Here is a 16,289-nt window from a genome sequence, read left to right on the forward strand (position 1 = left end):
CATCTTCCATGTAGTTGTTATCAAAACTTTGATTTCCATTATGTGGATCTAAAGAAAAGGAATGTGTGGCATATAAATGTTTGCAAAAGAAGTAAATGCTCACAGTATAAGATTGAATAGATTGAAGCAGTGACATTTAAAATTACCTAAAATAGTATAAACCAAATTTCTCCCAATTTTGGTAGCCCCTTCATGAAGAATGATTTTTCAGGACCAACTTTAGAGTTACCTTTTAAAAAGGTTTACTAATGTTTATGTTCTTACTCTGCATCGTGTGTACCAACCATTTTTGAAATTTATTTCTTAGTTTTATCCCTACAGAACACACCAAAGCAGACGGAGCAAATACTTTTGAACAGAAAGAAACACAATATGCAAGCTAAAGAAGCTCAAACCCACAGAAACAAACCAAAAAAATTCGATATTTCATTATTTTAATTGATTTTAAAATATGTAAGCACTTTGATAGACTCTACTTTATATAGGATTTACTGGTTTTCAAAGTATACAATGCAACAAAAAAAAGTGAACCTAGCTTCTTTTTTTCTTGTTCATTGGAGCTATCACATCTCATCTATCAGACCTCTAAGTAGAATTTTAAAAGTGGGGTACTCTCTCACGCCCAAGGACCATGTAATTAGCATATGAATGTGTAACGGATTGTTTGAAGTAACAATTAAGGGAACAATACATAAAGGGGCTGAAGAGAGCTACCAACACCTGGGAATCTTGTATTGAAAAAAGCTTTCTTAATGTAAGTAATTAAAAACCAAGGACAAATGCTGATTGTGTAGCAATAAAACCCTACAAGGAAAGCTAAAATCTGCTGATATTTTGCTGTCATCCTTTAGCCTGAATCATTAAAACAAGAGCTTACTGTTTTATTTTTTTCAATGGAATACTTGTTAATTATAGATTCTACATGGCATTTGGTCTTCTGAAATCACCAAAATGCATTTATATGTCAAAAATGTCTTTACATTTAAAAAATGTTTTTATTCAAAACATAAATGATGAGAATAAATCTTTTCCCTATGGACAGGGCAGAGTTTCAGAGGGAAATTCCAAGTGATGGCCAGGTCAGATCAGATATATGGTCAGTTCTCTTTAATTTATTTGCCCAAATAATTCCTGCTGGGAAATTCAACCCCAGTAAATTTTTTTTTTGTTTTATTTTGTTTCTCTTGAAGAGGTTCCTACTCAGGCAGAGAACTTAAGAGAATAACCAGTAACTCCAGATTGTTAGGAACCTTTGATATTGGGGAAGACTTAATGAGTAGGAGGCAGGAGCCATGGATTATTGTTTCCAGTTTTGTCACTTTTTGCCTGTACAAACCACTTAAATTTCCATCGAAAAAATTGCCTTATCTGTAAAATAGGAATTTTTGTAGCCTGTTAAATTCTGAATCAAATGACTTTTGAGGTCCTCACATCTAGTTGTATATATTCCTTGATCATGAAAAAACACTTATCCCCAGAATTTAACCTTAAATGACTACCCTTTTATGGACAATGCTAAAAAATGTGTTATGAGCCTAATGTTTAATTTTTAAGTAGAAAACATATGCATGAATATTCAAAGCAGTATTTTTCATGATAGCCCCAAAGAGGATGCAACCCAAGTATCAAACAGTTGATGAATGGATAAACAGAAAGTGGCATAGCCAACATCGAAACAAAAATTGCAGCAAAGAAAATGAAACAGGCAAAGAAAACTTTATTCAAGGCAATTGCAGTAGGGCGAGGAGGCAGAACTGAATCTGAACTCAACCCTGATGAGGCCGAGAAAATAAGGTGTTTGGAGAGATAAGTTGATCCCAGTGTAAATATAATTCAGGACATCAGAGAAAGTCATCGGCCATCTGTAGTTGATCCACCCAAAAGAAAGATAAGCCTATATCATTATGACAGAGGTAGTTTTTACAGCTTGGAGCAAGATACCTCAATTGAAGTTAGGCTCATACCCTCCTACAGAACGTGGGAGATAAGGGTGCTTATTTCCTTTGATAGTTGCTTTTCAGAGAGATGTTTTCCTTAGTCTTGATAAGTACAGTCCTAGTTGTAGAATGGCATATGGCTATTTAAAAAGATTTACTTCTCAAAGTAACAAAGAAAGAATGTATAAGTTTTCTAAATGAAATGCTGGAAGAAATAGAAGGTCAGAAACATAGAGCTAGGAAGTAGCCCGTCCAAAGTTTAGTCAAGCTGAGAGGAGTTTTAAGGTCATTTTGGGCACCGGACAATGGAATACTATTAGACAATAAAAAGGAATGAAGTATTACACTGCAGTATTTAAAGTGGATAACCAACAGTGGCCTACCGTATAGCACATGCAGCTGTGCTCAATGTTACATGACAGCCTGGATGGGAGGGAAGTTTGGGGGAGAATGGATACATGTATGTGCATGCATGCGTGCTCAGTCATGTCTGACTTTTTGCACCCCAAGGACTGGGGCCCGCCAGGCTTCTCTGTCCATGGAATTTTCCAGGCCAGAAATACTGGAGTGGATTGCCATTTCCTACTCCAGGGGATCTTTCTGACCCAGGGATCGAACCCAAGTCTCTTGTGTCTTCTGCACTGGCAGTTGGATTTCTTTATCAGCTGAGCCACCAGAGAAACCCAGATACATGTATGAAAAGTGAAAGTGTTAGTCCCTCGGTCGTGTCCAACTCTTTGCGACTCCGTGGACTGTCATCCACGAGGCTCTTCTGTTCGTGGAATTCTCCAGACAAGAATACTGGAGTGGGTTGCCATCCCCAGGGGATATTCACCCAAAACTATCACAGCATTGTTAATCGACTATAGTCCAATACAAAATAAAAAGTTTAAAAAAAAGGAATGAAGTACTCATATATCCTACAACATGGGTAAACCTTGAAAATATTAATTATGCTAAGTTTAAGAAGCCAGCTGTAAAAAGCCATGTATTACATGATCATGTATTTAGAAATATCTGGAATATCCAGATCTACAAATTAATGGAAGTTGAGGTGGGGTTGGGGGTGGCAGCTAAAGTATGAGGTTTCTTTTGGGGGATAATAAAGATGTTTTAAAATTTTCAGTAGTGATGATTGCATAATTCTGTGAATATAGTGAGTGCCATTAAGTTGTACACTTTCCTGGGTGAATTGTAAGGTGTGCAAATCATATTTCAGTAAAACCATTATCAAAACAAATGTTTGTTGAAATGTGCTACATGGCCAATAAAATATTTACCTATATTTATGGGTAGAGAAATTTTTAAAACAATTTTTTTTGCTTTCTCCAAGATTTGTTTTGGTTTTCAATAATCTATGGATTCAGAATGTGTATTTCTGTAAGATGGTCTGCTTTTAAGTTTTTGTAAAATTTTAGTATGTATTACCATGTTCTGCTAATCAGATCGTATAACATGGAATAGAAGAAAAGTAATTTCTGAAACGTCCTTGAGATATTTGCCTCCCTTAAATTGGGAACTGTCAAAAAAGAAAAAAAATCTGTGTAAAGAAAATAAGAGGAAAGAAGTGTCTCTTATTTGATGAGAAATGATGAGAAATATTATATATTTCTCATATATAAGAAATAAATCTTAAATGATGAGAAATATTTATAATATGTATGTATATCTATAGTATGGTATAAATAAATCCTTGTATTCAAATGAAAACCATATGTACAGAACCCCAATTTATGAATATGTAATGTTCCACGTGTTCATTTGTAAACTAGCTCTTTGTAGCCTTTTCTTTTTCTGGTCATGCCATGTGACTTACAGGATCTCAGTTCCCCTAACCAGCGACTGAACTCACCACGGCAGTGAAAGCGCAGAATTCTAACCACCAGGCAACTAGGAAATTCCTGTAGCCTTTTCTACAGAAACAGTTTTGTCAACACTGATCAGCTTCCAAACCTCACTCACAAAGATGTATTTTCTCACAATGTAGCTGAAATGGCGTACTAGTGTTAAGACAGGCTGGAATAAAGGTACAAGAGAACAATGACACAGGAAGGAGGAGAATGAATCATAACGTCCCTGTTTCTTGGGTACAGGCATGACCCCAGGCAAAATTCTGAACGGTACAGAGTGAGCCTTTGGCTTCCATCCATTTTCCTTTCTGTAGCCCTTGCCACATGTTCAAGAACTAGAGCTTCGTCATGAAGAGTCCACTATTTTACAATGCCCCAAGCTTCCCCCGCATTACCTCCCTTAGGCATCACTGTTCCTCTAAGAGACAGATTCACTTACACTGTCTAACACAAGCTTTCTCCCAGGCAACACACACACACACACACACACACACACACACACACACACACTGACACTGAAATTTTCATTCTTCAAGACTATTAATTTTGTTGTGCCTTGTAAAAGAAGTAAATTCTGAAAACATGGTGACCTCTGGATCTCCTAGAAGCATTTACAGATACAACTTGGGTTGTAACTTGAAAAGTATCACTAGTCAGTAGGATTTCAGGTACTGAATCAAGGGAATGGTAAGAAAAATCTAAAGATAGAATAAGCTGTCCTTTCTGACCCTAGTCACTCTATGAGATGAAATCCTCTAGGTTGCTCATGCTTTTCACAGAATAGCTTCTTTGTCTTTGCCTGAACTTCAGCAGTTTTAAAATGTGCCCTGCTAAAAGTTACACTAATTACCAGAACAGGGATGATGGAGTCTATAATGGTGGCAGTTGAAATTGTGAAGATGAAATAGAAAAGAATAATCGAGGACCGTTACTGTATGAATGGTGCTTTGGGCTTCTTATGTTTTTTAAAATTTGTACACATATATTTTTCTACACATTGATCAATTGTTTTTTTTTCCTTGGTTGTAGATTGGGTTTATGGATACTACAGACAACAGAGAAAACTTGTTGAAGAGATTGGCTGGTCCTATACAGGTAAATATATTAGAATATAATGAAATTCAATGAAAATTATTATTGTTTTTGTATCTGCTCTTATGTGTAAAAGAAAATTTTGTAGCTCCACACATCATTTTAACTTAGCTACATGGGAATGCAGTTAATCACTAAAAATATATCATATGCAAAATGATTTCTAGTGAATTTCCATTAGCAAATTGGCAGAATAGGGTATATTGATCTCAGACAGAGCTAGATTTGAATATCAGATCTACACTAGCTACGTCTCCTTGGGAAAAGTATGTACCCTAATTGAGTCTCAGTTTTCTCATCTGTGAAATGGTAGATTTTTCTGAACATTAAATGGAGTTGACACAGTGCCTCCTTGTAAATAGAGAATTCTCAATAAACTTTATCAGCTATGCTTGTTATGATCACAGTTGTTATGATTAATATTAACAAATAATGATGGTAGTCTTGCCTTCAAAAGGAGTTTCCTTCTGAATTAGTGTGCTGAGTTAATTGGAATCAGGGTTAAATGTGATTTTGTGTGATTACCGGACTTAACTTAGAGCATCATGAATAGCTGATGTTGGCTTAAAATAAATAGTTCCATCAGAAATGATGATCAAAAACCTTAGGAAAGAAGAGAAGCTCTAGGCCTGATTGGATGAGCTTGGGTAGACTCTGCAGGGAACATAACATGCCTGATGACCATCTGAGATAGAGTTCAGTGGTAGAGTTGGGTACTCATTAGAGATAAGAGAGGGTTAATAATTGGAATCGAATTAAAAGGGCTTTAACATGAATCTAGCCATTGTTGGCAAAGTAATATCTCTGCTTTTTAATATGCTATCTAGGTTGGTCATAACTTTCCTTCCAAGGAGTGTCTTTTAATTTCCTGGCTGCAGTCACCATCTGCAGTGATTTTGGAGCCCAAAAAAATAAAGTCTGACACTGTTTCCACTGTTTCCCCATCTATTTCCCATCCGTCTAGTCAAGGCTATGGTTTTTCCAGTGGTCATGTATGTATTTGAGAGTTGGACTGTGAAGAAAGCTGAGCACTTAAAAATTGATGCTTTTGAACTGTGGTGTTGGAGAAGACTCTTGAGTCCCTTGGACTGCAAGAAGATCCAACCAGTCCATCCTAAAGGAGATCGGTCCTGGGTGTTCATTGGAAGGACTGATGCTGAAGCTGAAACTTCAATACTTTGGCCATCTCATGTGAAGAGTTGACTCATGGAAAAGACCCTGATGCTGGGAGGGATTGGGGGCAGGAGGAGAAGGGGACAACAGAGGATGAGATGGTTGGATGGCATCACTGACTCAATGGATGTGAGTTTGAGTAAACTCTGGGAGTTGGTGATGGACAGGGAGACCTGGCGTGCTGTGATTCATGGGGTCGCAAAGAGTCGGACACGACTGAGTGGCTGAACTGAACTGAACTGAACTGAGCCAATCTGTTTTATAGATGAAAGATAACAGCACCATGAATTTTGTAGTGAGGCATGCATTTTCTTTTTTTAATTCTTACTTTAAAAGTAGAAATTTTTTAAAAAATTCATTCAAATACAAAGAATATAAAACCACTGTTTACTCCCTCCAGGTATATCCACTAGAAAATTTGGTATATTGTTTTCAGGACAGTTTTTATTATATTATGTTTATATGCTTCTTACATAGAGTTTTGCATCCAATTTATTCTAGTAATTATTTTTGAGTATTTCCTTATTTCAGTGATAATCCCTGTTGATCCTGGTACTTAATGTCTGCCTAACAGTCTATGGAATAAATGTTTCATTTTTAATATTTGGATATTCAGGCTGTTATAAACAGTGATTAATAGATGAATAGAAATGACTTTATATTTTTATCATTTTTATAAGAGAATCCTTGATATACCATTACTGAATAGCAAAAAATAAATGCTTTCAGAATTCTAGATACACATGACCTAGTTGGCTTCTAGAGAGCATGTATGTGCTTACGTACAAGTAAGTGACCACCCCACTGAATAAACCAGGATTTAAAAATTGTCATTTTTAAAATCTTCACTAATCTGATATGCTTAAAAAATGACATTTTAATTTTAATTTGTTCTGTTTGATTATTCTTAAAGGCAGGATTTTAATTTTTATTAGCCATTTATATCATCTTTTTGGTGAAATAAATTAGAACGTAGAATAATCAAGATATACATTAAAGCAGGAAAAATTGAACAAATTAAGGCATGTCTAGCTTCTGACTAGATGGGTGTATGGTAGTTCTACATGACATTTTATAGAAAGACTTGCCTTTAATTTACAAATTTACAATTATGACCTATATATAAGGACATTCTTTTTATTATTAATTTTTTAATCTTGAGAAATACATAAAAACAAAGATTCTCCATAACTTTGTGCTGTTTTTAATTATTTAAATTTATTATTTTGTAAAATTTTGTTTATGTTTTGCTATTATATATACAAGGTAATGAACATCCTCTAATTCTATTTCCTTGAGCAATTGTTTTTTCAGAAAAAATAGACTTTAACAAAAAGAGAGTTGTTGGATCAAATTGCCAAGTGTTTTTAATATTGATATAATGGTCAAATTTCAGAAAATTGTTTTTCCACATTTTTATCCATTTCCTCACATTTTTACTCATACTCGTTTTATTTATTTATTTTTTTCATTTATTTTTATTAGTTGGAGGCTAATTACTTTACAATATTGTAGTGGTTTTTGCCATACACTGACATGAATCAGCCATGGATTTACATGTGTTCTCCATCCCGATCCCCCCTCCCGCTTCCCTCCCCATCCCATCCCTCTGAGTCTTCCCAGTGTACCAGCCCCGAGCACTTGTCTCATGCATCCAACCTGGGCTGGTGATCTGTTTCACCCTTGATAGTATACTTCTCTCAATGCTGTTCTCTCTGAACATCCCACCCTCGCCTTCTCCCACAGAGTCCCAAAGTCTGTTCTGTACATCTGTGTCTCTTTTTCTGTTTTGCATATAGGGATCATTACCATCTTTTTAAGTTCCATATACATGCGTTAGTATACTGTATTGGTCTTTATCTTTCTGGCTTACTTCACTCTGTATAATGGGCTCCAGTTTCATCCATCTCATTAGAACTGATTCAAATGAATTCTTTTTAATGGCTGAGTAATATTCCATTGTGTATATGTACCACAGCTTTCTTATCCATTCATCTGCTGATGGGCATCTAGGTTGCTTCCATGTCCTGGCAATTGTAAACAGTGTTGCGATGAACATTGGGGTGCACGTGTCTCTTTCAGATCTGGTTTCCTCGGTGTGTATGCCCAGGAGTGGGATTGCTGGGTCATATGGCAGTTCTATTTCCAGTTTTTTAAGGAATCTCCACACTGTTCTCCATAGTGGCTGTACTAGTTTGCATTCCCACCAACAGTGTAAGAGGGTTCCCTTTTCTCCACACCCTCTCCAGCATTTATTGCTTATAGACTTTTGGATAGCAGCCATCCTGACTGGCGTGTAATGGTACCTGGTTTTGGTTTTGATTTGCATTTCTTTGATAATGAGTGATGTTGAGCATCTTTTCATGTGTTTGTTAGTCATCTGTATGTCTTCTTTGGAGAAATGTCTGTTTAGTTCTTTGGCCCATTTTTTGATTGGGTCATTTATTTTTCTGGAGTTGAGCTGCAGGATCACACTCGTTTTAAAAATCTGGTCAACTTGATTGACAAAAAGTAAAATCCTATTTTTAATTTGCTTTTTTCTAATTATTTAATTTCTTATTGTTCAGAAACTAGCAACAAGAAATTAAAGTGTCTGACTCATTGCAACCCATGGACTGAAGCACATCAGGCTTCCCCGTCCTTCACTATCTCCATGAATTTGCTTAAACTTGTGTCCATTGAGTCAATGATACCATCCAACCATCTCATCCTCTGTCAACCCCTTCTCCTCTTGCCCTCAGTCTTTCCCAGCATCAGGGTCTTTTGCAATGAGTTGGCTCATCACATCATTGGCCAAAGTATTGGAGCTTCAACTTCAGCATCAGACCTTCCAATGAATATTCAGGGTTGATTTCCTTTTGGATGAACTGGAACTGATGCTTTCAGATTGTGGTGCTGAGAAAGACTCTTGAGAGTCCCTTGGTCAACAAGGAGATCAATGTAGTCAATTACTTAATTTCTTAAATTACCCCAAGTAACAGGGTTTAGGTTAGGGTTTTGGGAGGACATATGGTAAATAAATACTGCCTGGGGTAATGGTTAATTGAATAAGAACGGTAGACCTGAGTAACTGGTATTAAAAAAAAAAAGGACAATCCATTTATTTAACTTAGTTTCACTTTTGTTTTCAGTAAAAGGGTGTCTTATATTCTTTTTGAATAAATTTGTGTCTTCGTTTCTCTGGATTTCATTCCAGGTCCTGCTTACAGTTTCAGATGAGGACATTTTACAGCTGCTTAGCTCAAGCTGAGTTCAGATTGATTATTTTGTCTGAATTCATAGAATGTCAAAAAGAAAACAAGTGAGAAAAAGCCTTTATCCAAATGAACACTTCTCTCCCAAGCAATCACTCCCAAGTCAAGAATTTTAAATATGGATTATTCAATATTAAGTATATTATCGTTTTATTTTTAATACAATAAATGTTGGTAGTATTGTCAATTTCTATGCTTATTATCCCACCTGGAAAATGAAAAACTATGTGTGATAACTATAAAATTTCAGGATAAATTAGTTTTAAGAGTCTTAAATTTAATTGATGAACAGCTGAAATAAATTGGTCTTGACCACACTTACTTCTAGTTTTGTTTATAATAGCTTATCTTTTGAGCTGTTAGACTTCTTCAATCTTGGAAGAAAAGACTTGCCCTTGAATGTATATATAGAATTCTATTCATAAAAGTTACTAAGAACATCATAACATCTGCCTGTAAGAGAGCTCATTGCTTTACCATAAGCTATTTTGAAATGTCACATGGCACATCAAACATGATTTAAATAGAATCACTTACGCTAAGGTTGTTTCCGAAATATTATACAACTGCAATATGTGGAGAAACAATAAAAATCCATGCTGGCTATCAGATGGATAGAGAAACAGTGGAAGAGGAGGAGAAGATGTGTTTCAATTGTGGGTTTTTTTTTAGTATAGACTAAAAACAACTTTTCTATTCAGGATATATCCTATAATTATGCTGAGAAATGGCAGGGTTGGTAAATACAGTGAACAGTCCCATTTTTTAAGTTATTACAAGAAGGTGAGCAAAGTTTATCACTCTGCAATGAAAGAGCGAATAGTAATCTGAGAATGTCAGCACTAAAATCGAGTTCTTTCCTTAGTAACTTCATTTCATGTAAGGATTTCAGAAAATGAATTTCCTTCTTTCTATTAACGATAAATTTTCTATTTAAAATGTTTATATAAAGACAATTCAGTGAAGAAAGAAAAACTAGGTCTTTTGGTCTTTCTTTTTTTAATATATATCATGAACATGTAGCCCACCATGATCAAGAGATTAAAACCTTCCCTCTGTTTGAGTTGTTAGACCTTATCACCTTAAGCAATGAGAAGATCAGAAATGAATGGGCTTACACTGCTTACTTCTTAGAAGTGATCGCTATTGAAATGATTTCCTGGATTTTCCTAGATTTCCTGGATTTAAAAATACATATATTCAGATGTTTCTTTTCACCATATTTTAAGACAGCTTGAAACTGGAAATTGTATATTGATATATTTTCTTTTTTTTTCATTTATTTTTATTAGTTGGAGGCTAATTACTTTATAATATTGTAGTGGTTCAAGTGTTCTTAAACCCAGAGAACTTTAAAGTTTTAGTTAAAGGGCTGCATTGGCTGCACAAGATTGCATTAGACCACACAGGAGTCACTACTAGACACTTGACTGAACACCTCAGAAGGAGGGAAGCTCTGAATGCCAAATTGATTCTGCTTCCTCAAATAGAATATCCTGTCTAAATAGTATTTCCAACAAATATATAGACTAGAAGATACTACTTATGGAAAACAAAGGAACCATAATATAAGGTTGTGTATTTGTGTGGTTTGGTGTTTGGCATTTATTTTTGGACATAGTTGGGTTTAGTAATTTTACTTCTCTTAACCTAGGAGAAATAGGTAACTCAGAAAGAAAATTTAAATCTGTATTGAATTGATTGAACTGAACTGATTTTTGACTCATTCAGTCATCTCTTTACATCTGGAATCTGAAAATTCTTTTAACATATGATGCTTTCCTCTGAATCATCACTCCTTATCTTATGCTGTTCATTTCTCAGTTCCAACTTAAGAATGAAAAGGCATGTTCTAGAACTCTGTGTATAGAGTTGCCTCATTTTTGTAAAATATTATATATTTATATGGACATAGAAGAGAAACCTGGAAGGTTACACACCACCCTATTGGCAGTGGCTTACCCCTGAAGAATGGGACTGTGGAGGGTCACTGGAGGCAGGAGACCTTCACCTCTTACTATATGCTATTGTATCCTGCTCATTTTTTAAACATGTATATACTAGCAAAAGGTTTTCAACATGCTTCTGTTAGTTTTAGCTAAGAAGGGCAAGGTAGTTGGATAAGGACCCCAACTTTGCATTTTTACCAGTCAGGATGTAGGGACTGTTCTGAGCTGTGGTGTAAGGCTGCCACAGATGTCTAATCAGGGCGTGAGGACTTCCTGGTCATCCTTAACATTCAGACTGACCAGGCTGTTTGCTCTGTATTTCAATTTTCTTTCGGTAAATAATTTTTAATAGCACTCTACCTAATTGTGCATGAATCAAATCAGTGTTTCACTTTGTGAAATCTCTTTGAACAATTACACTACAGATCCAGGTGTTATTAGTTGGCAGTGTCTTAACTTGAGCCCAAACAGATTAAACAAATTAAACAAATTTGGGTGTATCTGATAATCTCATAAAAGGATTAGAGGGAGTTGACTTGCTTAATTGCATATTATAGACAGGTATTTCCTATCATCTATACATCTTTAGAAAGGTTAGCTAAGATGTATGTTTCCTATGCTAAATGGGATGAGTGGAGAATGCCTCATGAGAGGCTGAATAGGGTTCATTAAATAATCTAAAACTCAGAATTTATTTACCTGCAAATTATCACTTTAGGATTGAAAAAATAAAGGTGTGGCTGCAGAATAGCATTACAATTAAATAATCATTGTTAAATATATCTAAGAATAAAACAATATGCCAGCAGTAATCCCCTGTAAAATGAAAATTGCATAGATTCTCTAGGCCAACCTCATAACTACCCCTGCTGACTATATTTGGTAGAGTCTTGAATGGATTGGGCAAGTCCCTTAGTAGCTCAAGATGAGAACATCTGGCTATTTCTCCTTCTGTTTGCACTCAGATGTGTGGGTTTAGTGTCTGGGTTGACCATTCTCCTTTCCTTTTCTTGACCCTTTATGTCATTCTCTGTGTTCTGTACTCTGAAACTTCCTTTTTTATAAAATACGTCTTCCAGCAAAAAAAAAAAAAAAGAATATTGCACGTTAATTAAAACAATTTAAGATCAGCCCACAGTTTCTGTTATCACACAAATTTCATTTAAATGTTTTCAACTTTTAGACAAAATATAATTGCAATTATTTTAAGTTGACCTTTGTCACCTTGCTATTTTATGAAGCAGTAAAGGCTGAGTGCAAGGCCCAGTTTCCTGTTTTCTGTATGGTAACTCTGATTCTTTAAATCAAAGGTTTTCAAAGAGCAGAGAGAAAAATATGTAAGTGACTCATTTTGTTAAACCTCAAGATTATTTTATTTATTTATTTTTGGTTGCACTGGGTCTTCATTGCTGTGCGTGGGCTTTCTCTAGTTGTAGCCAGAGGGGACTACTCTCTAGTTGCATCGCTCAGGCTTCTCATGTGGTGGCTTCTTTTGTTGCGGGGCACAGGCTATAGAGGTGCAAGCTTCAGCAGATGTAACACACAGAATCGGTAGCTGTGGCTTGCAGGCTCTAGAGTGAGGTCTCAATAGTTGTGGTGGAGGGGCTTTAGTTGGTCCGTTGCATGTAGAATCTTCCCTGACCAGGGATTGAACTCCTGTTGCCTCTGTTGGCAGGCAGATTCTTATCCAACTGTACCAAGGAAGTCATGACTCAGTTTTTACATTCAGAAAGATTTCTTGTTAATTGAAGCAGAGAATTATAAAAGCTATTTTGAATATATTCAGATATGTTTAGGACTGATTTTCCCCCCCCTTTCTCCAGTGAATGTATATATATATATCAATGTGGCAATCTCTCTATCCTGCTGCCTGTTAATACCAGGTCTCTTTTTTAACTATGCGGTATGTTTTGTTCAGCTAAGAGATGCCTTGACTGAGCCAGAGGTAGAACTTTTCTTGGCAGGAGTGCAGAGGATCTTAGAGGTTCTTTGTGGCCTCTGGCAAACCAGCTTCCAAACTGTGCAGGGAGCTTCTTAACTATCATAGAATATTTTGGGACACTTGAAAGCTGTCTAGATTCCTTCCTCAAACAGTATGTGCCCAGGTTCCACGGAGAGGGAAGCGAACTTGAACGGTTTTTACAGGTAGATTCAGAGTAGTAGCTGATAACCTAGGGAGGTGGACTTGTTGGAAGCCAGAACTGAGAGAAGCAGTCGGGCGCCCTGGGAGATAATTACCGTGACTGAGGAAGAAGCCTGGGAGCAGAAGCTGAGGGCAGAGTGGAGGCTGGCATCAGCTGGTCCGGCTTCCCTGTGATGCTCTCAGCTGTTTGCGGGGCTTCTCCCCACCTAGATATCCCCTCCCTTTCAAATGCCTGCAAGCACTGTCCTGGAAACAGAGAACCCAAGCAAGCTCCATGATGGGCTCCTTCTCAAAGAGCCCGAAATGAGAAGACCACCCTGGGTGTTCCCAGACAGACTCACATGAAGCCAGCTGAAGTGCAGGCATCTAGTCCAGTCCAGCCGCTGCCCATAGCCCAGGAGGCAGTTGACAGGCTCTTGTCTAGGACGGAGCAGCAACCTTGGACTTAAAATCAGATTCTTGTCCACCTGGGCTAAACTTTTTCCCTTAGGAGATACTACCTAGTTCTCTAATTTAACAGAATGAATTTTGATAATAAATTTTGAGAAAGAGGAGACAATACCTGAACTGAGAAACTGAGTGTGATAAGATGATAGATACCTTTCTGATCATTTCTCTGCTCCTGCATTTCTCCCAGTGACCAAATCAATGAAGTGTAGAGCTCTGAACCATTACCTTGATGAGCATCAAGAGTAATGATCTGGTATGTGTTTTCCCCCAAAAATGAAAATCACTTCATTTATTTCTCATTGTAAAAATAACACATGTTCATTTAAGAAAAATCATATATATATATAGGTGTGGTAGATGTGGGTTTCCCTTGTGGCTCAGCTGGTAAAGAATCTGCCTGCATTGCAGGAGACCTGGGTTCAATTTCGGGGTTGGGAAGATCCCCTGGAGAAGGGATAGGCTACCCACTCCAGTATTCTGGCCTGGAGAATTCCATGGACTATATAGTCCATGGGGTCGCAAATAGTTGGACACGACTGAGTGACTTTCACTTCACTATTTGTAGCTGTAAATTTAGTTATGTGTAAATACATAAATGTATTTATGTTTGTGAATATATATATTTATAGCATAATATAAATGTATGTATAAATACTTACCTACAGATATATTTATGTAAATATATTAAGTACATAAAACAAATTTATGCACAATGTATATGTATAATAGCTGAAATTTATAGAAAATGGCTATAAATCTTAATTGGAAAACAAAAAAAGCTGTATTTTAGAGTCCTTTGCCATTTGGAAATTAAAACAATAGCAGAACCACCCAGAGTCAGCATCAAAGCACATTTAAAACTTGGCACATGCCAAGCTGGATTATTTCGAAACAACTAATGGCTAGTCTAGCCTTTTTACATAGGTATTTTCTTTCATATTTCATGAGCATTTCTAGGAAATAAGAGCTCCTTGCAGCACTTTTTTCATAAAAAACATATAGTTTTTCTTTTCTAAAAGCCCCAAACTTGCATCCACACCTATAGTGCCCCATATATCCTGAAGGAGATTCTTAGGTTCAGTTAATCTATATTAAAACGTGAAGGAGTTGACTTCTTATTGATTCCTTGACTTGCTTTCTACCTGGATGTTATCATATATATTCCTTGACAAAGGGAAATTTAAAGTTTGGAGATCATTCATTTAATGAAATCATACATACTGGGTGCATAACACGAGCCAGACACTGTGTCATGTTCCAGGGATGCACTGAACAATGGAAACAGTCACAATCATGCCAATGACAGTGATTACCAAGTATGACAAATGTCCCAATGGTAGACTGTGCTGACCCAGATCTGTGGCTCCTGCATACCTTAAGTGGTTCAGAGGAAGCTCCTGAGTGGAAGGGACTTTACACTGGAATAAAGCATAAGTAGGAGCTAACTAAACAATCACAGGTGAAAGATTATTGCATGCAAAGAGAGCGGCCGTGTTAACCTATGGGCAAGAGAGAGATTGTTATTCTTCCAGCCATCTAGTAAGCTTCTTCCCTGGATAGAAAAATAGGAATGTGATGAGAACATTCTTCAGTTCAGTTCAGTGTCTCGATTGGGTCCGATTCTTTGTGACCCTATGGACTTCAGCATGCCAGCTTCCCTGAAGCTTCCCTGTCCATCACCAACACTCAGAGTTTGCTCAAACTCATGTCCGTTAAGTCTATCTTGCCTTTCAACCATCTCATCCTTTGTCATCCCCTCCTTCTCCTGCTTTCAGTCTTTCCCACCATGAGGGTCTTTTCCAATGAGTCAGTTCTTCCCATCAGGTGGCAAAACTTCAGCTTCACCATCAGTCCTTCCAATGAGTATTCAGGACTGATTTCCTTTAGGATGGACTGGATGGATCTCCTTGCAGTCCAAGGGACTCTCAGGAGTCTTCTCCAACACCACAGTTCAAAAGCATCAATTTTTTGGTGCTCAGCTTTCAATATAGTCCAACTCTCATATCCATACATGACTACTGGAAAAGCCATAGCTTTGACTAGACAGACCTTTGTTGGCAAAGTAATGTCTTTGCTTTTAAATGTGCTGTCTAGATTGGTCATAGCTTTTCTTCCAAGGAACAAGCATCTTTTAATTTCATGGCTGCAGTCACCATCTGCAATGATTTTGTAGCCCTCCAAAATAAAGTCTCTCACTGTTTCCATTGTTTCCCCATCTATTTGCCATGAAGTGATGGGACCAGATGCCATGATCTTAAGTTTTCTGAATGTTGAGTTTTAAGCCAACTTTTTCACTCTCATCTTTCACTTTCATCATGAGGCTCTTTAGTTCTTCTTGACTTTCTGCCATAAGGGTGGTATCATCTGCATACCTGAGATAACTGATATTTCTCCTGGCAATCTTGATTCCACCTGTTGCTTCATACAGTCCAGCATTTCTC

The 16,289-nt window shown here is 36.8% G+C and overlaps 1 protein-coding gene across 3 annotated transcripts in view; it reads left to right on the forward strand.

Annotated features, from left to right (window-relative positions):
- Positions 1–16,289, forward strand: part of PTPRZ1 (protein tyrosine phosphatase receptor type Z1) — a 192,537-nt gene that overhangs the window by 52,244 nt on the left and 124,004 nt on the right. For all 3 annotated transcript variants that reach the window (XM_061166387.1, XM_061166388.1, XM_061166389.1), the window contains exon 2: positions 4,817–4,882. In XM_061166387.1, coding sequence (XP_061022370.1) covers positions 4,817–4,882 — 66 coding nt within the window. The remainder of the gene's footprint in view (positions 1–4,816; positions 4,883–16,289) is intronic.

This window comes from Dama dama, chromosome 18 (genome assembly GCF_033118175.1).
Source record: "Dama dama isolate Ldn47 chromosome 18, ASM3311817v1, whole genome shotgun sequence".
Taxonomy (NCBI): Eukaryota; Metazoa; Chordata; class Mammalia; order Artiodactyla; family Cervidae; genus Dama; species Dama dama.